Consider the following 25,305-nt stretch of genomic DNA (forward strand, 5'->3'; position numbering starts at 1 on the left):
TTTCAGCCAGAAGAGTAACAAGCCCTTCTTTTTCCTTTGTGCCCCCTACTTGCTGAGGCTACAAGGAGCACAATCAAAGTGTTCCATTTTGTTCAGGCTCTTCCACACATGAATCAACGAAACATATTCAAGCAATAGGAGGCTAAAATCTTGCAATTCTGCATGTAAAACATGCATTCTGCATTTAGCCACGTATTTCACAAACACTTGCAAGGTAGAGCACCAAGTATCAGGAAACTTGGTTTTCACAGCTGTAATGAAATATGGGGAATACAGGTATTTCCAGTGAAGATGGAAACATTCAAACATTTTCCTTTCTAATTCTTTAAACAGATCCTATGGAAATCTCATTCTCATTCCCCTTCCTTGTTGCTCATCCAATCTCACTAACAGACTCCTGTAGTACTCTTAGTACTGACTTGGATGCTTCACAGCAGCATCATGTAATTCACAGCAATTCACAGTCTCAGGAAGCTGTAAGCAACTCCAAGAGATCATCCTTTACAGTAGGGATGCCTCTAAAGGCAGTACCAGCTTGCACATATATGATTTCCACAAGTTACCTAAGCATTTCTGAAAACCCCTCCCTGCACTGATTGCCAGGGAAATTCATTGCTTTTATTTTTCCATTAGGAAGGCTACTTTGATTCTAACCAAAATCTCCCTGATATTTAAGACCATTAATTCCTATCCTATCCAGCAGCAGTTTCCATGTAATAGATGGTCACAAGCTCCTCCTCAATTTGCTCTGCTTCAAAAGAAAAATAAGCATAGCTACTCAGTCTTTCCCTGCATTTTCTTTTCAAGACCTTGCATTGTTATCATTGTTCCACTGTGGATTCTCTCCAACTAGCCTACAACTGTGAGTGTATTCCAGCTCAGACCAAATTAGAGCTGGGCATAAGTGAAGATTTTTGTTATACATTTTGAAAGTTACATTATTTCCTGTTAATGTATCTTCCATGAAATGTTACTCACTATTGTTATAACACAGTACTGCTAATTCACATACACTGGAGATGTACTAGAACCCTAAATCTATTTTTTTTTTCTTTTTCCCCACAGTAGATTGTTCCTTGTGCTATAACTGTATGAGAATCTGCATGAAAATTACAATTATTACTTCTCCCTAATAAACTTCATGTGACACTTTTCTAAAATAATTTTTCCCTTCTGCAAGAAGCACTACCCATTTCACTACACTCCCAGTACCTCGCAATCTAAGAGCAATGGAAATTGAGGCCTAACCTGTTATTATCGAGAAGAATTCTGCTCAAGTCCATCTTTCAATTTTAATAATGAACTGCTGGTAGCTATTCTCCAAATACAGTGGATTCTTTTAGACAGAGTAATCCCAGCTCACTCATAAGACAATGTAAAAAACTAAGATCATCATCTGCTTCTTCTCTGCTCATAAGGTCTGTTACCTTTTCTCATCAGAAACTGTGATTGCTTTGACATAATCTCCTCTGGATAAACATGTGTTTCATTTGCTTGTCTCCAAGCTATCTTCCTGGCACTTAGACACAGTCTGATTATTTGCCTAAGTATTTTTCTGTGAATTGTAGCTAAACTCACCTCATAATTTCTTGGCTCCTTTTTTTTCAATATTAAATACTTGATTTGTCCACTACTGATATCTTTCTCCTTCTCCATTTCTCAAAAAAACCCAGAAAATGCACTCTGAAATTCCATCTGCCAATCTTACAGGTTACAAGGAAATTAAGCCCATAATGACCAATTAAGTTTGAAAAAAATCTAGTGTGTTTGTAATTTCTAAATTCTTCTTTCCCAATTTCATATAGACATTATATCTTTTTCTGAGTGGAAAAAATTCCACTAGTCACTAATTGCCTTCGATTCTCACAGATGCAAGAAAGACATCCTTTTTTCAACACTGTCAGTTGACAATTTTTGCATTCCAGTAATTTGCAAACCAACCCTTTCCTGAACTGTCTGCTCACCATAAATATGAGTGAATGATTTTGTGTCATTTAGGTCTCTTGCTGGTTGCATGACATCCTTGAGCTAGACCCCGATTTTCTCCAAATTACACTTTTCTATCCTTCCTTCCATTAAAAAAATCCAACTCTGATATTAATCTACTTTCTTGGATCTGATCTTTCCCACTGCCAGCATCTTTGTCTTCTTTGTTTTCCTCCCCAGTTCAAAATATTTCAGTCTCAGGGCTAAAAATATTTGCTATAGTTTTACAGAAGAATCCACTGAAATAGTCTCACAAAAGTAAAACCACGTGTCATCTCCCTTGCATCTTTTTCCAAATGGTGACATGGCTCCCAGTCTTCTTCCTTCCATCCTATGCTCCCAGCTGCAATAAAGGCAGAGGCAGTATAAAATACATTAACATCTTTCAGGAAATGTTTTACCTTGATGTCAGAAGTGTCACGCTGACTGTTGCGCCACGCTCTTGAAATAGACGAAAAAGTCCTATCTGCATGATCAAACTTCCCACCTTGCAGATTTAGGAAAAGTGTTGTGAAGGGCTCCTAAATACATATTAAAAGATTAATTAAAAAAAAATGCATGTCTTCAGAAATTTTAGGGTAAAACAAGGAATTTATTATTCTTTTGGGTTCTGGTTGTGAATGATGCTATTTTTCTGGAGATATGTGATTAATAGCAAAGGGTTAATTCTATTATTTAAGAATTATAAATACAAACTGATCCTTGTTTGTTCAATAAAATGCTTTTTAACCTTACTCCACGCATACATATACGCAGATAAAGAAAAGCAAATAAAAACAAAAGAAAATACTCAAAGGCTGAAGTGAAAACTACAGTTCATGTCAGTTGTGACACAAATTGCTCTCAACAACATCGACAAGCTAAGGTGCTTTAGATATTTATTAAACTAGCATGTAACAAAAATAACGTGCTTTACTTTGTTCAAGGTGATTTCTTAATTTAAAAGGTAGCATCCAATACTGAGAGCTTCAGGACTGTTATTGTTTCATATATAATTCATGATTTAGAAAAATGTTTGGAAGATTTAAAAGCCCCCTCTTATTTAAAGAACACTTAAGCACATATTAGTGGATAATTGCTTGAAATTAGCTAAGCACTGTAAATTACTTCAAGGATTTATGTATGCTTGTACATTCTAACAAGCTTTAATTAATGATGTGCTGCTAATGCTTTCCCAAAGAAATTACTTCCTAGGAGATAAATCACCTTTCAATTTTACCGAAAAATGCATTGTTTAACCAATACATTATCAATATGTAGTAGCTCAAAGTTACTTCCATGTAAATTGTAGCAGATTTTAAAAAATTAATTATTTACATCACAGAACTTCATGATCATCAGAAATCTCAGGCATTAGGAGAGGAAAATTAAATATATTAATTAAGAACCACAAATGCTTGGTACTTGGCCCAGTCAGAAAATATGCAAGGAAGGGAGGTTAACCATGTTTAAAGAAATATGTACACTAAACAGCAATTTTTAAGGGGAAAAAGCTTTACTGATTTGAAAAGGCTGTACCAGAAAAACTGAAACTTTCCACTTGAACTTTGGAGTACATTTCCCCTATGCTACTGACTGCAATTACTGGAAAATTTCAATACTTTCATATACTCTTCAGTTTTAGTTTAGAGTTTTGTTGCTTTAATTATCATTTAAAGGAAAATAATTTTTTTAAGCTATACTTACAATCCTTAACAACCACGTGAGTGCAAAACTTGCTGTTGAATAATGAGTGCCGTAGTGAAATTTCGGGACCTGATCGTCTTCCCACGATTCGTATCTCTCGGCAAAGAACGCTGCTCTCTTTGGGTTCAAAGCTCCAATAGGCTGTGAGATGGGTAAAAATAAACTCATTAAGCAAATAAGATCAGTGTGAATATTATCACATCATACTTCCCTTGCTCTTTTTGGTAACCAGAATTATTGGCTTGCATGGAGAAGACTAGGTTTAGTGCTTTGCAAAAGCAGATGTTGGTTCCTGTAAGCACCTGGGGAGATCCGTGTACTTGGAACCAGGATTCCATGCACACACACATGGCTGCTTGGAAAAATCTCCTCTGCATTACTACAGGCTCCATTTACTGCTGATTCAAGTCACTGACTCCATCCAATTCACAGTGGAACGTCTGGGACAAAGTGTTGTTTAACTTGGGTGCCTGTGGATATGTGTGCATGTTAGATACACTATAAAGCAAATAGTAAGCAACACTGAGAAACATTTCTTCTGACATTTTTTTGGAGAAAAAAGTAGTGATTGATGGGGTGGCAGAATATTAACAGTGGACTTGGAATTTTGATATTACTATTCTTGTTCCTATGCTTTCTATTTTCCACCTCAAGCCAACTTTTACTTAATTCATATAATTTTAACTTTTGAAATAGACAAATGAAAGATCCGAATTTCTATATAAAACATTGATATAAAAGAAACAACATATGTATTACTAAAAATTATTACTCTAACCAATACTATTATTCTTTGTTCAGTGCTTACCTAGAATATAAACATCCAGGGATTTATTTAAAAGTAGGAAACATAATATTTTGCTATCTATAGCTGTGCATTTCCTCAGCAGACTTTTGTATAAATGATTTGAAAAAACATGAGTATAGGTTGCACAAATCACTGCGAAACCCAAAAGTGAATTTAGCAATTCCACATGTAAAATGCTGTAAGATTTCTAAAATATCTTTGGATATATATGCAAAATATGTATGCAATACAATTTTGTATACAGATTTAGCACACTGTTTGTATGTTATTAATGTAAATTATGTTCATCTGTATGGACAATGGGTGCATTCAAATATAAGCAAAGAATAAACATGAAACAATATTTCCTTCTCTCTCTTATTCAAGATAAATATACTTAAGAATACACTACAAGGTGAGGAAAAACTAAAAGTCCTTGAACAAAAGTATCACTAACCTCATCTTTAATTCAAGCAGAGTTAAAGTCAAAAACACTCTCTGCTATTGAGATTATGCTTATTCAAATAATAATTATTCTTTGCAGCTCATGTGAAATTTGGCATACAAGCTTCAAAGTATTTTTTCTTCTAGGACAGATTAGATCTTTGAATGACCTAAAATCTAATCTTACATTTTTTACTTAGAGCAGCTTTTACATTGCAGTAGGATAAAGAAAAACATCTTAGGTTAATTACTATTTTTGCAGCTCACTAATTTGAAATATAACCCTTTAAAAGAAGTTGTTCCTCTATAAAAGGATTTTTATCTGATTTAGCAAATTTATTCCAGGGAAGTATGAAACTGACTCCAAGAAGTCTCTTTGTTACAAGAACCATTTTGGAATCTCTATCTGTACTGATTTTCCCTAAGCCCTCAGATATGCTTGAGGGAGAAAAAGAAAAAAGAAGGTCATTTGTAGACAAATTATACAAATTAAAAATAGGAACAGTGTTGTGCTGTATGGTTCTGTAACATTTTATGTATTCTCTTTATCTGCCTCTATTATTACTCTCCAAATGAGTATAGCCCAAATCAATAGTTATAGAATTACATTCCTTGAATATAAAGCTAAACCAAATTAGAATTGATTCCATTCTCTTTTCAAAAAATAAAAAAAAGTATCATGCAGAGATCTATATAGCCAGAATCCACAGTATTGATTTTAGCTGTTATTGTTACAGTTGGTTTCTGAAGCCTGCAACAGGACAACTATCAAGACATGTCACATTTATTTGCAAGCAAATAAAAAAAAGTCCCCAAATGAAAAAAGCTTAGGGGAAAAAAAAAAAAGAACTGTGGAGCTGTGCACTGACAATGATACACTATCAGCTTACTCAGAGAAGTTACAGTGGGAATACACACATTGAATTATACATTACACGAATGCACTGATTTATTGTGGTAATAACATCCACCTCATTAAAAGATTCTGCTTTGCTGCAGTTGGAGGGCTACATATTGTTTACTGCTATAAATTAATGGCAGTGCACAGAAGACTGTAGAGCCCTTCTAACAATAGATCTGTAATGACAGTGCTGTATATCACAGCTTCCCCAGCAGCTTCATAATAAAATGGAGACAATGTATTGGGCTAATACATTCTACCAGGCAGGCCCATATTTTTCTGACAACTGCTTCTAAGGATGAGGTGATTCTACTGTGTTACACTGCACTGGGCACAGTTAACTACAAAATAAAGAAGAAAAAAAAATTAATTGAAATTTCTCCGTTATTTCATATCAAAAATTAACAGGGAATCATGATTACACCCTGTATTCCCTCCCCTGTGGGTAAATGCCAAGGGGAAAAGAGAAACTCTAAACTAAGCTGTGCTAGATGTAGCTGTGAGACCACAAATTTACACTGCTCAACTCAGCTTCACTATAGCTTCTAAGGAAGAATGAGCTGAAAAGCTTTCATGTCCTGAAATTCCAGATCATATTTTATTTGCAGCACCACTTTTCCCAGAGGAAAATCAGATATTAGTTCACCAATAAAAAATTGTTCATTTAGATGGAGAGGGGAAAATGAAGAGTAGAGAGAGAAAAATTCCAATGAGCAAAAACAAAGGAGGAGATATAGGAGAAAAAATGAAGAACGAAATCACTGATGGCTGCAAAGTTTTCAAATCATATTGAAAAATGAATTATGTGAATGGCTTTCATTTAAAAACATGACCCAAACGGGGGCAAGAATTGGGGTAAGGTAGCTTTTGGTTTCAGTTTTCCCAAGGCATGATCACCTGTTTTTTGGCCCAAAGTGGTTGTTGTAACAACATGTACTACAGTTACAAAAGTTAAAGCCATTCTAAACAAAACAAAACAAAAAACCTCATTTGATATTATTTTTTCAAGTATTCTCAAATATAGGAATATCTCAAAATAAATAACTTCACATTTTTACCAAGAACTGAATATAGTAAATCTCAGTCTTTGGACCAAGCTTGCTTCCTTCCTTTGAAACATAACAAAGAAAAATGGTTTGCTGAAAAATAACGGAGAAAATACACTGACTCTTATCATCTACTCTGTCAAATATGTCCAGACACTGTGGTGTACAATTTTATTTGTTAGTTCTTAGTCTTGCTCTGTGCCAGACATTGGAACACTGACCCATCTTGCCTCTGCTTCCAGAATAGGCCCCATTGCACCCAACAGAAGAAAGCAGAATGTTCACTGCTCCTCTACAGAAGGCAGAATTTCTCCTGGACTCTGCCACTCATGTTCAAGAATATATAAATTTTGGAAAATTGCTAATGAATTTAAATAAACAGATTGAAGTCTTCCAAAGAAAGAATTACAATATGACTATTTATAGTCCTACATTTAAGAAGATAAGAGGTGCTTTTTACTCCTATCTAATGTGCTTTCATGTTTTAAATAGTGTTACTCCAAATATTTCACAACTTCATTATGAAAAAAAGGAAAGGAACTAAAAACATTTTTTAAAAAGGAGGGGGGAAGAAAAAGTGGTTTTCTTTGTGATTTCTTTTTCTGTTTTCTTACCCACATAAAACCAGGTATTCATATTCCTGTGAATACAATTTTTTGTGTTACTGAATCATGTTTAGTAGCATCCTTGCCAAGTATGATGTTTGTTTCCCATACATCTTATTTTCAAGATGACTATCTGTTTTTCATTACTGATATTTTTCATACTGGGCCTAAAGGACCAGTGGGACCCTTATGTCATCTCATCTAGCCTGAGCTTGTGTGACAAGAGGTTAAATGCCTTTGCATTATATGATTTTTGAGTCCAACTATTCATACTTGATTACAAGACAAGCTGTATTTGGTCAAGCTGCTTTCCAGAAAGGCATCTGACTCCTGAGTATGTGGACAATTTGCCACTTTTCTTGGAACCTTTTTCTTCTGATAACTCTTACCCTCATTCTAAAAATACATATATTCCAGTTTGGTTATGAATTTACTAATGTGCTATCAAAGAGATCTTACTAAGCTTCTCTCTGACATATCATAAAGTCTCTACTTGCCCAGTATATTCTGAATTTAAAGATACTTACACACTATAACTAGGCTTTTTAATAAACATAACAAGTGGAGCTCTTCAGGTCTTCCACTTTAAGGCATTTCTTCCACCCTTAGGATTTCTCTGCTTGCCCATTTCTCAATGTACTCTAACATTCAGGAAACTGAAATGTGTTCAGTGTTTCATTGTTGGTTTTCTCCATAAATATGCCAACTGCTGGAAACTCTGCTGCACTCAACCCTTGCTTAGTTACTTTGTGTGTCACCAACACAAAATTGACTGAACTAGCCAATACTTGCATTACTGTCAATAGCACAGCCTGATCACTGAGTAAAACTTCTTTTTCCCCAACAGAGATACAAAGACAAGATGCAAGGGCTTAACTAAACCCAAACTTTATTCACTTAGGTCAGCTGGGAAATATCTGGGAATAAACTCATATAGTGTAGATCATTACTCTCTCATCTGTCATTTCTGGGTTTGAGAATAGCCAAAAATGCTGTTCCCCCCTCTCAACCAAGTTTCACTCACTGCTAGGCCTCACCATTCTTCCTCTCAGACAACTGGCATGGTTTTCTTAAAATTAGGTCCCATCTTCTTAGAGGGCATCTTACCTTTAGCGCATATCTGACTCAAATTAATTAAAGAACCATATCCCAAAGAAAACAACAAACACAATTATCTGCTGAACTGTTTGAGCTGCCCTCATTGATCAACCAAAGTGTCCTTGAGCAGTAAGATTTTAAAAATGGAAAGCATTTATCAAGGAGAAAAACAGTCCTTACCAATTCATTCACAAAAACCAACTGGTTTCACAGCAGATGTTCCCCCAAACCTACATCAAAGACTAGACCAGGAGGGGAATATACAATTTAGATAAATCAAAATTTACCTGAAGCCAAAGGGATAGAACTTGACAGAACCTTTTTATTCTTCCCCAGTAAACATTTCAGCGATACACAGTAATTCTGAACTGATATGCTATTTTTTTATTATTAATTATTACTCATAATTTAGTCACTTAAGAACATGAGCAGCTACTTGAATTTCATGTACTCTCTTAGTTAAGGAATTCTCTAGTTGAATGCTTTAGTTCAATAAGGAATTCTCTAATTGAACTTGTATACACAATATTAAAACTGCAATAATTATGAATATTAGTGAGTGTACTTTACCTATTTTGATATAAACACATCATCACATTCTTCTTTAAAAACTTTTAAATACTCCAGTTTCTATTCTCATAACTGAGAATTCGATAAAGGCTGGAGCAGAAGCAAAAAAAGGTCACGTGCATGCAAATTAAAAGTATTTGTACATATGGTTTTTATTTCAGATGTTTTTAAGAGTACACATATTCCTTTGAGACAGCAGGAACAGGCAGGAAAAACTGATCTAAAGATGGTATAATAACTAGAATATCTGAACATGTCAATATAAATACTACTTAACGGTGCAAAAGACAGAAGACTCCCAAAGTTCACAGTTAAAAAATATGGGTCATAAGCTAATGTTAAGCATAAAAATGAAAAAGAAGAAACCCTATTATGCAATATTTGTGATGTTTTAGCAATAGGTCAGTGCCAGGATATGCCTCAGGTCACCTAAAAACTTGGAGGAATTTGAATTGAAAAGAAAAATCTTCCAAAATCTCAAAAAATCTTCACAATACCAACAATAGTATCAAATGCTTTTACAACCACCTGCAGCAGACTGCAAAACAATGCACTGCTGAACTGCAAGCTAATTAAGGACACATTAAGGAAGCACAGTAAGCTTTAATCACAATCAGCACAACTGAATGTGTCACACACTTTGCACCTGAGGTATTACACCTTAATACTGCTGGGAAGCCAAACTGAAGGCAGCTGTTATGTGTTGTACACTTCCAAGAGATCAGGGAGAAAGGAAACGGGATGTCCCTTGGAATCATGAGGGAAATGCAGCTGCTTGCAGGCAGTGAGGAGGGTATGGACTTAGGAAATAACCCTGCCAGCGAAAAGATAACATTTGCATGCACTCTCAATGACTTAACCTGTCAAGTGAAAGAAAACCCTGCACTGTTATTCCCTTGCTTAAAAAACAAACAAACAATACTTTGATGGATTTTGAGAAATAGAATTGAGAAGTCACATGCACTTGAGTCAGAGCAGGAGATGAACACATTCTCCGTTTGCCCTCCTGACCATGTTCCTAGCCAACACATACAAGCCACAGAAAACAGCTGCCCTTGTACCTAACACCAGATCCACATAAGACAATCAGAACTAGAAACATAATCCTTTTTGTTTGTACAAAGAGCACAGAACCTCAAGCCAAAAGCTGACACAAACTCAAATCTGCTGCAGATTCCTCTCAGGGCACACAAAATAAACACTATTCTGTATCACACGTAAGCACCAAGCCTGAGAAAAGGAGGAGCAGAAGGCTAGAAAGGGTTGCTGGGGAATGTATAAAGAGCTTTTTATTGTAATTTGTACTGTTTCATAAAACTATTCCAATCAGATTATATCAATCCAGAATACAAATAGTCAGCTAAGAGCCCATCAATGTATCTTGTTTCACACATGCATTGCTTTGCTCCTAAGGTGAATTCATCCATCATCTTATTCCCTGTTTCGTAAGATCTCCTGATTAGTCAGCCATCACCTTCAATACCATCAACAGATGAGCGTTGTCAGAAAGTTTTATCAGCTCCCTTTTCACATTCTTTTTCAGATTATCATCCATGCTGAACAGTATAAAGTACCAAACAAACTTTTGGAATGTCAGTGACCACCCCACTTTGGAAATGAACCTTGTGTTTATGACTCTGAGGCAGCTTCAAGTGACTGGCTGGATATTATATCTAAATTATTTTAATTAATCTTGTTAAACTATTCACCTCAAACTTTAGGATCATACAATCTTTTCTAAGTAATTTTTTTTGTTTTCATTTCCTTCATTTGATCTACATTTTTATCTGTTGATGTCTGAATTCTAGAAAGATCAGTTGATGTGTACATCAAATACCACAGCCTGAGAACTACTTTAAAGTCCTCCTAAACAAAGATTATCATTATTTATCTTGTTTTCTGACAACTATTTTTAAGTCTAGACTGCTGTTTTACCCCAAGAGGCCTCCTGCTCCTAGGAGTTTGACCAACTCAGCTTAAGACAGCTCCAGTTAGGTGAGAAAAATCCCATATTCATTTCCCATATGAGTGCAATTTTTAACTTGGCCACCATCGTGCTTGCTCAGAAATCTGAGTTACACAGATGTGTGCTGTAGCACCCATAATCTGCTGAGTTCAAATGTATGGACATAAAAAGGAAGAGAGACTGCATCAAGAGAATAACTTTCACTTTACATTACGAAGACAGAAAAAACACATTTAGAATGTCTATGGCCCAAGACACGTGTGTGAAATGACTTTATTTTGATTTCTAGTAGATTTTATGACCAGACATGTGCCCCATGGTTTCTTGTGACCATTTAAAAGGTCATGAACCTCCTGTAGCTCATTTCCAATTGGAAGACAACATATGTCCAGGGCACCTAAAAAAGAAACGAGCAAGATGGACAATACCAGCAGATACAAAATTAGAATATAATTCTGAACATCCACGGTTAATTTTGAGCTACAATTTTTCTTATCTTTGGGAATTTCTACATTACAAACAGTACTCCTCCTTGAGGCAAAGCAAGATTAAAATTATTAGGCTTATTACTAAAGGGATTCTTACTGATCCTGTAAATTTGGCTTTTGCCCAAATACCTAAATAAATTTTTAAAAAGAAATTTAAAATACTGCTTGAAGATAGCTAAGTGATCCTAGAAAACTGATATATGCATCTGAACTACAAATAGTATCCTTCCTGCGACTTCAGAAAATAAGCCTATAGTGGGAAGAGAGGAGAGCATGGAAGAAAAAGTAAGAATGGAAACAAGAAGCATTCTATCATCCACTTGTAACATTCTTTAGAGGAGGTGGTATGACACAGAGAATAACCAACTAAAGACAAGAAAAAACCCTCAAAGGTGATGCTATAAAAGGATGGTTATGACACTGTCATTGAGCAACATAAAGTACCAGAATATGTTTTAAAAAATCTATCTGCACTGAGAGTAGGATTTCAGAAAGGATGTTTTGATAAATCATCTCCTTTAGGTCACGTTCCAGCCTCAGCAGGTCTCCACAGGAGTTGTGGAGAAACAGACCACTGTGGAAATCACATGTTTGCTAGAAAAAAAGTCCTGATATAGATGCTGCATGAAGCTCAAACCAACATATCAACTCAATTGTGGGAATCCTTAAAATCAGAAGGTTTTGGGAAAGCTGCAAAAGGCAAGCCTTAGAGACAGCAGAACTGTGATTGGAGCTAAGCAGTAGTCATAGGGTTTGTCAGCAGAAAAATGATAGAAGAAGTAGAAAAGTAAGGACAAATAGAACAATGGTCTGTGTAATAACGCTTCTCTAGAATAACTGCCTAAGCTAGAGCAAAGTAGATCTAGCCAGATGTTAGGAAGTTCTAAGCTTAATACTGGAGCTTTGTGCATTGTAGCTTAAGGCTTACAAGCAGGTCTTTTATTCAAAATAGCAAGCATTGTTTTAACCAAAGGTACGTGTGCTTATAGTGATTGGCTAGAACTACTGTCAATACGCTTTTGCTTTGTGTGATTGGCCAAAAAAGTTTTAAAGTAAATTGTAACATTAAGTTCTTTGTCTGCTGCTGGGGACGTGAGCTGCTGGCATCTTCCCATTGTCATAACCATGTAATGAGACTGATGTTGGAAAATACAACAGCCTGAGGTGCGTTCCACAGCAGTCCCATCCCGTTCATGATTTGTACATAAACCCCAAGCCGGCAATATTAATCTCCGTCCTTAAAGGGAAAGAAGACATTGACACTAAAATCTAAACAGCTGAGGGTCTCTAAGCACCATGTCTAAGTCGGCCTTAACAACCCAACAGCTACTTAATTTAAACTAATCCCCCTTGCTAGCAGCTGTCCCTGAGTTTTTCCCGGGAAACAGTCTCGGGGTGCCCCTGTCCGTGGTGCTGAACCTCAGGCGCCGAGGCTGGCGGGGACGAGGCTCGCCCTGGGAGGGTCCCTGACCGTGGTGCTGCAGACACAGGCTGGGGACAGAGGGCTAGAGGGACAGAGGGCTGCGGCACATCAGCCACAGACCCATGGGACCTTCTGCAGCTTTATCTCCCATTTTTGGCAAGTGTGCTTCCGGAAATGACACAACACAGCGGCCAGCTGTCAGAAAGGATAATCGACCTATTTGATCACTCGTCTATGACGGCATCTGTCTGAGTGTCACTGGCATTCCAGAGTTTCACAAAATCATTTTCCCCCATTTACAACTAGGAAAAAATGATCTTATTAAGTCAAAACTTTCAAGGGAATTTAACAGACTACTCAACACTTTAGTTTGTACTGTTTCTAATTACAAAACAGATTATCCAATCTGAGCAAAGAAATCCCATAATAGTCCTAAAGTTCTAGCACTGTCATGGGATGTGAACTTAATAATCTTGCACAGATTCCTTCAAAGGCAGTCTTTGCAATTATCTTCCACCTTTCCTTTTCAGGTCTCTGTGTATGCAAAGAAACCAGATCAGGAAAGGAGGGTCTTCGTTCTCCTAGCTAGATTTTGCTCTTTTATGGTTTACCTAAACGGAACCAACACAAGAAAGGTTCTGCTCCGAGTACTTCCTGTTTGTATGCTTCCCTTCTTCTAAAAGTTTCTCCCAACATGGTTACGTCAAATGTTTAGGTCTGTCAACCTGCATTTTAGAGAGGATGAAGTGCTCCTCTGCTCCAAGAAGTAACTTGTGTTTCACCAAAAAAAAGCCGATGAAAACTTGTTATCTAAAAATTGAGAGGATCTGAGAACTATACTTTATCCCAAAAATACTAAAATCCATACTGGACAAAAAAATAAATAATGAAATATGTGTCTCCTCTTCCAATATTACCAATATCCCAGGTATCATTCAGGCTGGCATTATTACCTCTGACACTGTTTCTTGAGATATCCAAAATTCTAGAAAATTTAATGGGCCTTCTTGTAAATACCATAGATTCTAACACAAAGTTTGAAATATTTTACTTCCTGTTATGTCCTGCTTTAACCAGGGATTCATGTGAAGCACCCTGAAAGGAAGAATATTTGTACCTTCCTTCTGAGGATATCCTGTCTTACTCTGGAATACTTTTTAACTAAGTGGTACCTTTTGTCACAGATAATAAATTTCCTACCTGAAATACTAGTGACAAGGCAGCCAGGACAGATGCTGACCCCAGCAGTGCCATGCCTCAAAAGTTCTAGTGCCTAAATTCCAGATGTAATCACCTATCAAAATAAGTCACTGCCGTTACACCCACTCTTGTTATTTCTCACACTGTTCTTCTCATCCTCCCTAAATGTCCAATTTTTGAACATGCTTTATACTTAGAAGGACACTGAGTCCTGATGAGTTCATCAGTTTTAACTGCACTCCTTTTGTGTGTATTAGGCATGAGCTGAATAAAATGTAATTTACATTTCCTACATGAAACCACTTGATTCACAGAATATCTGTACAGGATTTAATGCCTCTCTAGACTAATATTTCTTTTTAAAATTTGCAAAATTCTAATAGGTTCACATCAAACCATTTTTTAGTTTCTATCTCTTTGCCAAGAAGCAAATAACTAAGCAAATTTCATACCCATCCCAAATCTGCTTCCGCACAAGGGAAAATATGGAGCACAAGTTTTATAGGAAGTGCTTTTGTGCTCCTGAAATGGGCACCCTGCAACAGAATTCAGGTTGGCATGCTGAAGAAGACCCAATAGCAAAGCTAACACTAAAACAAGGAAACTAATTTTTCATACTAAAAAAAAACTATTACTTCTCTTCTGTCAAGGTGTGCTTTATATTAGTGGCTCCCACATACCAATTAAACACCTCACTTCACTAAGGTGAGAGCTATTTGTTGCTTTTGTACACTTGACTGGAAAGTAAGTCATTACATGCCTAACAGCCTCTATAAAAATGATGATGATTTAGCAAATACTGCATGGAATAGATAAAAATATGAATAAAAATATTATTATGTACACATGTAGCTATACTGCAGAGAAAAGAAGATTTAAGAGCAGCATAAATTTCTTCTTCCAGTAGTGTCAGTTTATGATCTTACACAAATGTTGTGCCTTATGAAAGGAAAATTATCAACAGCTCCTTGCATACAGCAAGATCTTGTAACAAACTTTTGAGAGTATAAAATCACGTTTCCATATCTCAGTATTTGCCATGTATTTTTACTTCTATTTTCTTTCCCTATCCAAGTTGAGAAATACAATACAATTTATTGCTTCCACTGAATAAGGAAAAGAATGTGCTTATGAATAACGTAAGTAATGCAGAAAGGCCACACGTTCAGGTGGGAAACTGTGCCTGCTGTATAAATAAAATATATGCTGCTATAAATATAATATGTAATACTCATTCCAAACCATAGTCACCTCTTAAGGAATGAACACTTGAGTCAAAGCAGGGTAACAGACTGGCAGTGCACTCCTGGCATTTGTCAGGAGCGTTCGTCAGGCTGACAGCAATATTAACCACAATCCATTCCAGTTGCTTTGGTTTATCATTGTGTGACTGATGTTCAAAACAGTGCCAGAAGAATCTGCTTAAATAAAGTGTTGGTTTAACCTACACTCGGCAGTTATTTAAATCTGTACTAACTGTGGACTCCTAGCTGACACATTAAAAAAACCTATTACTTAGATTTGACACAATTTGCAATTTCTAAATACTTTCTAAAAAGTAAATTCTTCATTGTCTTAGGCACCAAAAAAAATGAAAATATATTGACCTGACTTCCTTTCTGCCAGATTAAAATCAAAGTTTTCCTTTTCTTTACGCAGTCGGAGCATTAAACTGTGATGAGTTTCTGGGCATGCATAGGGAAAGGAAATAAATGACTGTTGAAACCATGTAGACATTTAACTGAAATATCTTTAAATATTTTAAAAACATTCAGCAGTGCAAAAGCATAGACATGCTACAGTACATCATTAGTACATATTTGGAACCATTACCCCCAAGATAACAAGGCTACAAAGAAAATATCACAATATTACATAACATCCACAAATTTTCACATTGGAATATTAGCAAGGTCTTCCAGATACTTGTCACAAATTCATCATCTGACATGAAGTTTAACATTTAAGCTACATGGAGTTGATACTGCTAAAACTGCCAAAACAGTATCCAAAACTTGAACTGCTTTATTTGAAACAGGTATGGCATAAAGACTGTGTGTGTGTGTGTGTGTGTGTGTGTGTGTGTGTGTGTGTGTGTGTATATGCAATAATTATGTGCTGTTTAAAAGCTCCCAGTTTTCCAGCAAATGCTTGAGGAAGGTTGAATGTAGACAGAGATGAAATCTGAGTAATGTCCTCCCTCAGCACCAGCAATGGAAAGATTCCCTCAGAACTGAAAGCACACTTAGCAATCCTCCTCAAAGACTACTTTCATGAACAGAGAAATCCATATAACCAGTCAATGTTAATAAAAAAAATACATATATATAGAGCAAGTTTGCTATCCATTCTCTCAAATGGAGGTAAGGGCCATACCTAACTTAAAATGAGGCAAATATGTTCTCTTTCAAGGAGGAAGAAAGACCAGGACTACAGTGCTGATTGAAGTGACTCTTTACAAATGACAATACAATTAAAACAGACCCCTCCTAAGCACAGCACGTGGAGAATTCCTTGTCTTCAACTATTTCAGCAATGACATGATCTATGCAGAAGCGTCACTAAACAAAAGTTAATGGAAAATGAGGTTGCAAAAATCATGTCATCACCAATGAATTAATTAATGATTACTACCCTTAATTTATGTACTAACTCAAGCTACATGGAGCTGACATAACTTTTAAGTTTTCAATGTTAATTTAAGTGCAATTCAAAGAGTATTCTAGCTTGGTGATAGCTATTTTTGGCTGCAAACTACCTTCAGATACTTTCTGGCCAGGGGATTACTAAATAGTATTTACTGAATTCCACAAAGGAAAAATTATTTTAAAATAAATAAATGTTTGCCTTTTAAAGATTTGTTAAAATATAAAATATATGCAGGTTTACCCATGAATGTGGACCTGAGTCAGCCAGACATTATAAGAAGCCCTAGAGTTAATGACTTCTTCATATTAAGTACTACTATTAGGAGAAGTTACAACAATAGTACCTCAGAATCTCTGTTTTGGCTTTAAATGTGTACATTTACACATTCAAAAGGCATGGTACAGTCTTCAAATATATATATACACACATATTCAAATACATATACACATATATACATATACATTTATATATAATGTGTATATTTGTCTAAATATTTGCTGACTATACAGAACCTTTTTTAAGGTTAAAAAAACTAAATCAGTAATAAAACCTTTTCACAGACCTGTGTTTAATTTAATCAGTTGCAAACTAAAAGCAAAAACTTTTAAAGTTGCCATATTTCCATGGGGATTTTTAGTAGTAAATTACCAATTTATTTAAGACTTTTAAAAAAAAAAGAGTTATAATAAAATACTCTCCTTACCTTTTCTACTAATTAGCTATATTGCTCCACATACCAACCATTCCCCATAAAAGCTACCTTTTAGAAAAAGATCCTGCTTGCTGATCAGTGCACCCAGTCCTTGTAGAGAAAATGACAGATACTTCTACCTTGTAAAATGAACTAGTCCCTTCTGGGAAAGCATTGCAAGAGAATAATCACACTCTATAAACAGGCTGTATATTGAATCTGCAAATGGTGGGGGTACTGTTGCAAAAACTCACAAGGCTACTCTGCCAGAAAGGAATTGTTTGGAAAAGTTGTTCAAAACTGCCAATGTCTTTCTGACAAAGGACAGCTGCATTATTCCAGCATAACTGAAGAGGTACACAGAAGAAGTGATAAAATGAAGTTTGTACTCATTGGAATATGGACAGTGATTTAAAAGTACCTAAAATATAATGGTATAACAGGATTTGCTACTAAAAAAAGTACAATCCTAATCATAAAAAAAACATACAGAAAAAGGCTAATTTTCAATCTTTAACAGCCTCAGCATTTCTGACTTCATTAAAATTTGAAATGAAATGCAATGTCTTTGTTCCAACTAGGAGCACCTTCCAACAACAATTATTGGGTTCATACAATCAGAGGCAATAAGGACACATTAATAATTCATTTTTACACAATCTGATTCTTATTATCAGTACACACATGAAGAAATGAAACACTGTTAATGGTCATGCAGGAAACATTAATACTAAACATAGTATTAAACATAGAAAATGTTTACAAGTCTACAAACTACTATGATAAAAATATAAAGGTATATTTGATGACAAATACCTTTGACAAATCCCTGAAGTTGCTAGGAAGTGTAAGGTCCAGCTCCTCTGACTCATAGTTGGTGATAACCCAAGGGAAGACAGGGTACTGATTCAAATCATTGTAAGTTCGTCCTGAAAAACGACAAAAACACCCCACTGTGAATAAAGAGTTACATTTAACTAAAATATCAATCTCTACAGATGCAACAATATAACTTTATGAGCTGTTTGAAGGAACTGCAGTTTATTTCAGATCTGTTATCATTTCAATATTCTACTTTGCTTTATTGAAAGGATAATGGAAAAGTTGACAATATGCTAGAATTTAATCTAAAACATTTCAGCCCATTTCCCTTTAATTGTAAACTCTTTTGCATGCAGTAAGATTGACAGTTAAATTCATTCATTTCCTACGCATTTCTCCTTTCCTTGTTCACATCATCCTGTCTTCCACTTCCTTAAGGTGAAATACTTCCAAAAATGGAGGGTCAATGATTTTTGTTGATACTAAAAATTAAAGCATTCTTTCTACATAATGTCTTAAATACAACATGTGAAAGAAGAATGAAGTAGCTCAGGAATTCAGACCGTAGGATTTTTCAATTAATAACTGTTTCATCTAGAGAATTCACTTTGAGGGGAATTCATCCTTGCCCATTGTCCATCTATGGATATGCCAACATTTACCAAGACAGAAAATTTAGTCTGCATACAGGTTCATGCATACATCTTCATGTATCTAAGATGGAAATAATAAGTTTCTTCCAGTAAAACCAAAATATTCAATTAGAATAAACATATACCATGCACACATACACACCCCAAAGCCTGGTTTCTAAATTTAAAATGCAGTTTTTACATGGATCCTGTCTCTTTTTATTATATTGTTGCAGAGGCTTATTCATTCATATCATCTTCAATCAGCATGTTCTTGAGATTTTGTTCAGCCTGGTCTTAAAAGTCTCCAAAGACAGGTTTTAACCTCTTCCCCAGGAATATTACTTTACAATCCAATCTGTAAGTTTGTGCTAAAACATTTTCTAAACCTCCAGCACAGTTTTTCTTCCTCCAGTTTTCTTACACCACTCAGTATTCTTCCATCATGGTTTGCAGAATTTTTAAATGGTATAGCCAGTCTTTCCCTAATCACTTGGCTTTATTGCACATTACCCATTATTGAGGATTAAGGCTACTTGCATGACACTGGGGTAACTATCTTTCTTTTAACTCCCTATCAGGGGCAACTCAACTTTCCCTCTTTCCATAATGTTATCTTTTTGCTTCTTCTAACCTGAAACACCAAGCAGATAAGAATTCAATTTATTATTTCAAAAATATATTAAAGCTGAAAAGGGTCATTCATTAGAGCCTAGAAAACAGTGTCATGATGTGCCTCATTCAGCTTGAGCAGTAACAAGGCAAGCAGATCAACCCCTACTTATAAAAATCTGTCAGCATCCTGGCACCTCTGACTTGATGACTGATTACAGAAAGCACCAAAAGTGACCATTTCTATAAAATGCAATTAGTGCAAGCACAGGCATTTGTTATATCAATCGTGTTAGCAAGAGCCAAGCCTGAAAGGGAATTAACAGACCTTTCACCACAGAAAACAGCTGAAAATTGAGAAATTTTCTAAGTTGCTCAGAGGACAGAATAAGTTGGAAAATAAAAGGGATGTCATGAGACCCAACAGTCAGCCTCCACTTAGTAAACTGAAGCCCAACCGGTTAGAAGCTGATGGGGTAAGATGGGTTAAACAAAATATAGCTCAGTGTTTACAGATTGAGTGGTTAGGACAAAAATAAGTGCATACAAATTAGGCTTGGGTTTGGATTAATGGTGTCCTAGAACAGCAGCACTGGCAATCCAAGCACTACACCTTTTTTTGAGACCAACCATGCATCCTATAAGAGTGCTATTTATTGGCTCCAGGAGTATCCTGCTCCCTGGCTGAGACTTCTCAGAAATCTCAGCATCAATGATATTTAGGGAGAAAATTTGTTGCATCTGTTATATTTAGGGAGGATAGTACTTATGAAAATTAAAATTTAGAATATTGAAGATAAAGAAGTTCCCATTTCTGAGGCTTTGCTAAATAGTTAACAGTCTATACAGTTCCTGTACCACCACAACAGTCATGATATTCTGATTTTAAGTGCAGCTTAGTACAGCGTTATTAATACCTCTGTAGTCTTACATAAACATAAATATAGTTATGAATAAAGTAAATTTAGGAGGATTTTTGTGAATTTTTTCAGGACACAATCATGCATAGAAAAAACTACTCATTACAAGAGCAAAATATAGTCGTGCCCCATGGCTGCTAAGACAATGCCATGGTTAAATCCTTTCCTGTGTAATTACAGTAATTTGGATGTACAGTAATTAGCAATACCTGCTATAGTGTTTAGAAACATCAAGTATTCAAAGTTAGAAATCTCTCGGTGCTGCCATCGCTGGGTCATGTTGGAAGCTTTGAAAATCTGTCGTGGACTAGCCAAAGAAATGCGTCTGAAACAAAGAAAATTGGAAAAAAAAATAATGAGAAAACTAGTGAGTCCTCCTTTTTTACATATCTGATTTTTAGTGGCAGTAGTACATATTCTTTCTACCAGGTCTGTGCTAGATTTCTCTGGAGATCAAACTGCCACTTGGATACTTGAAGTTAATTTTTAAAGTTTTATAATCTAATAAGAATAAAAAGAATAATGCATCTGACAGCTGGATATGTCAAGATTTGAAAACTTTCCAACAGAAATCTTTACAGCTGTGCAAATTCAGCTTCTCCATGGTGGCTTGATGTATTACAGAAATATTTTACTGAAGATTTAGAGATGGAATATCATTAAATAAGAAAATTACAATACTTTTAGAATTTCACATAAGAATCAAGTCATCTTTAAGGAGAAGTTTTTTAAATCCCTCAAGAACAAAGGAAAACAATGATAAGATGATAGAATTTCATTATGAAGTCCATCCTCTTGAGGTTTAAATTCTGGGCAGTGTTGGGGAGTTAGTCATAAATAACTCAAACTTTTAGAATTTGATGCCAGATTTCCTAATGTTTGTGAAAGAAGACTGTAAAGTCATTCCTTGGAGTGATAAATCAAACAGAGAAGAGTTTATCATAAAATTCCCAAGACTGTTTTGTTCATAACAAAAACATCTGTAAATACCAAACCCATATCACTTAGGGAGGAAAAAAATAAAAAAATGTAGTTTCAGTTAAAAATATCTTTACAGGTATCAGTAAAACATTCAAGAAAACTGTAAGTGATTTTTTTTAATAACCTACATTATGTTGCAAACAAATTGATCAGTACAAATGGATGTGAAATATTGAGCAAATGTGTCTTCAATGTACATTTAAATTTTTTCACACATAATTTGTTTCTGTAAATAGAAATACTGATGTTCTTACAGAGTGGCTATAATAGCAATCCAAGAGATTTTTTTTTTCTGGACTCTATAAAAAAACTACAAAACACAACAGAAAACATCCTGAACTATTTTAATTCCATTTCTAAGTACAGAAAGAGATTAAAAATAAAAAGTAAAGTAACAACAATCAAGATACCCCCTAAGGGTTTCTTGCTCCATGATCTGTAAACTAGTAGGTGTAAAGTTCAAAGTATGTGGGCTGGATCGATGAAAATAAAAACAACTCTTAGAACTGACAGATAAAATGAACTCAGTTTGTAAAATACCTGGTCTGGGGTAATCCAAAGATGGTACCAATACCAACCCGAGGTAGACAGTTAACCACTTTCTTCACTGTTGCTTGGTCAGGGAAGTTGAACATGACACCCACTGTGAGTACAAGAGTTGAAACACAGCATGATTTTACACATTTTAGGCTTTCTCAACAAACAATGCAACCCTAAGCTCAGGTGTTCAACAGATCAGACAAGTTTCCTTCAGGTTGCTGTAGACATTTTTTTTTTTTTTTCCAGAACTCCTTTTATATATCACTAGCAGGAATTTCAACAGAGGTTGTCACTGTTGCACATCTTACAAGGTCTCCATTTTTTTTCCCTCTATGAATAGAAATTAAACTTATATGCACAGATTGACTGTCTAAAACTAATTTAAAAATTTATGTATTAACTGGTTCACACACTTACTACTTTACTTTCTAGATATTTTCTAGAAATAGTGTTCAAAATACTATCTTCCTATTTTGTCTGAAACATGTGAATGACACTTCTGAAACAGCAACCTAAAAATCTAAATAACAATCTAATTATGGTATCACCAGTAGCCATTTATGACTTCAGAGAGTACAACAAGTGTTTATGCATATGATTAATAGTCTGTTGGACAACACCATTACCAAAACAATGTTCTACATTTTAAATAAAGCAGGAAGGCATAGCAGTCACTGGTCTAACCCAGTAGTGAAATTCCTTCATTCCGTTTTTCTTGGCGTGTATAACTAACAACTATCAATCCTCCAAGGGGACACAAAAAATCCTTCATCATAACAGATCAGAGGTAGGACTGTCTTGAGCAGGAGTCCTCAGAGAATGCCACATATACACGTGGATATAAATGAAAGTGAGGCATTGATAATGCATAGTTTTCATGCTTGATCATAATTTATCATTGAAAAAAGAATTGGAAGGAAAAGCGAAATTACAAAAAAATGCTAACTTAAATACTAATACATTTAATCCAAGTCCTTCCTCTATCTACACAAATCGATGCCAAAGCAGTCATGGCTCAACATCCAAAGAGAAAGCACTTGTCCCCACATCCACACTTGTCATTTCTTTAAGGTCATGTACCTCTGTTTGCCATGAATATCTCCAGTGCTGTATTTTGCAAGAGGAAACGTCGGGAAAAGATAGCTCGAATCTCTGAGAAGAGCCATTTTCCATGGAGTCCTTCTGTATATGCCAGAATCTAGGAGAAACACACAGAAGGGATGTTTTAAATATGTTAGCTGGATAGGTAATATCTTGCAAAAGAGAAACTCTTTGACCCGCAGACATGGATTCTACAAGTTATATGCAAAACCTGCAGGAAAATTAAAATATGCTCAAACTTCAAATCCTGCTATGAATCTCTAATACATTTCTTGTACTCCTGAATTCAGTTATTCATGCCAAATATTTTAAACATTTGCTTGCATTTTTTCCTTTAAATACAACTATTTTTCATAACAGTTTCAGAGTTTCAAAAACATTATTAAATGTTCAGCATTTCAGCAAAGCATAAAACCATATTTGGAAATGTATTTCTAGTAGCATTAGATATATCTGCACTCCCTTCAGCATTGGAATAACAGGCCTGTAACAAATAAGCAAGAAAAAAATGTCTTTAAACAAAAAGAATGTTCCTTAGGTTTATCGTTAAGGCAGCATTCATTAATTCTGGAACTAGAAAGGTTGGCTGTATAAGAGGTTAAGTATCATTTTGTCAGCTAAGGTTAAACACAAACCTGCAAATGAACTCAGCATAATCTCTCTATGGAGTAAGCGGTTGTCAAAGTAACTTGTTACAATTCCTGTCATCCCATCTGACAGACACAGATGCTTAGTCTGCCTTCACAATTCAAACTAATTCCATTTTCAGTCCTCTGCCACTTTGTTTCTTTGTTGCTTCACTTTTTCCTTTTCATTTCAAAGCTTAATTATGCAAGTGTTAAGGGACAGAGAGACTGGACACTTCTCTACCTCAGATTAACTAACTATAGGAGAAGGAAAATCTGAGATTTGTCCATTTTAGCAAACACAAAAAAGCACTTAATAGAAAGCCATCACAGAAAAAGAGACTCATATGCAATCCTTGTTAACATCATTCTTACCACAATTTCACTTGAGCAATACATTGTGTACAAAAATAAAAAGGTAAAATTCAAGTCCTTAACATAACAAAGACTGTTAATTAAGCAAATCATTTGTTTACAGGTTTTTAACAAAGGAGGATTTTGCCTTGCATGTAGCATATATTGACAAATAAAACTTGCATTTTTGTAGCACAGAGAGCAGATGCACCATTATAAAAGCGCTACACAATACAACATAAAATATTGTACCAGTTTTGAGAATTAAAAGCAAACAAGACTGGCAAACCAAAAGCTGATAGCACAGATCAGAACATACAAAGCAAATCATCTTCACCCCAATACACGTGCCAACTTCTCTCCCAGCAAACACACACACACACATAGAAAGAGAAGGAAAAAACTACATAATTTTTCCAGTACAAAATTCTAGAAATGTGATGAAAGGACCTGAGATTGTCAATGGTTGCTAAACATCTCTGGAACTGGGGAACTAACAGACTCGGGCCACACTGACACTTCCCATGGTACACCGTATCCCACCCACACTAACTGGCAGATTTGTATAATTCTGGGGTGCTATTCAGAACCACTGTGCTTGGTTTTTGTCACATGCTTATAAATATCCTCTAAGAATACAACATCAAAAGAGGTAACAAAGGAGACAAAGTTGCAGTGCTCGTGCACAGAAATCTCTCGGTGCTTTTTGCTGGTATTCATCCATTTCATAATCTTGAAACTGGAGCTTCTAATTGTAATGATTGATTTTTTTGAGACAGACAGCAATGTGGTAACCTCCACTTTTCTGCAACAATTAAAGCCCAAAAGCCTATTTGTCCCCATTGGTCTGTGCATGGCAAATTCAAACATTTACTATGTGGATAGCACGAGTAAAACCAGCACTCCAAATAGCTATTCCTTTTACCCTGTGAAGTGAGCATTTTCTGTGAGACTGCAAATCCCACCTGAAGGCCCAGAGCTTGCTGCCTGCACCTCCTTAAAACTGGAAGGAAAAGCAGCAGCTTGAAAAGAGCAGAGGAGGCTTGCTTGCATTGTGCACCTCGCAGAGCCAATGGAGTGGGTGAAGTAGCTGAGCTCAGAGGGAGAGGATTTACAGCAGGAACCGGACCTGGGCCCCAGAAACACCCCAGCCGCTGCTGTAAGCACCCTCTGAAGC

General features: G+C 35.7%; 1 protein-coding gene across 3 annotated transcripts in view; it reads right to left on the reverse strand.

Moving 5' to 3' along the window:
* The window catches only part of LRBA (LPS responsive beige-like anchor protein), a 363,835-nt gene that overhangs the window by 96,400 nt on the left and 242,130 nt on the right, over nt 1-25,305 (reverse strand). For all 3 annotated transcript variants that reach the window (XM_084204142.1, XM_084204143.1, XM_084204141.1), the window contains 6 exons: nt 23,128-23,245; nt 22,048-22,150; nt 20,736-20,851; nt 18,357-18,469; nt 3,673-3,813; nt 2,388-2,507 (listed from right to left, as the gene is read on the reverse strand). In XM_084204142.1, coding sequence (XP_084060268.1) covers nt 2,388-2,507; nt 3,673-3,813; nt 18,357-18,469; nt 20,736-20,851; nt 22,048-22,150; nt 23,128-23,245 — 711 coding nt within the window. The remainder of the gene's footprint in view (nt 1-2,387; nt 2,508-3,672; nt 3,814-18,356; nt 18,470-20,735; nt 20,852-22,047; nt 22,151-23,127; nt 23,246-25,305) is intronic.

Source organism: Fringilla coelebs, assembly GCF_963513975.1.
Source record: "Fringilla coelebs genome assembly, chromosome: 4".
Classification (NCBI taxonomy): Eukaryota; Metazoa; Chordata; class Aves; order Passeriformes; family Fringillidae; genus Fringilla; species Fringilla coelebs.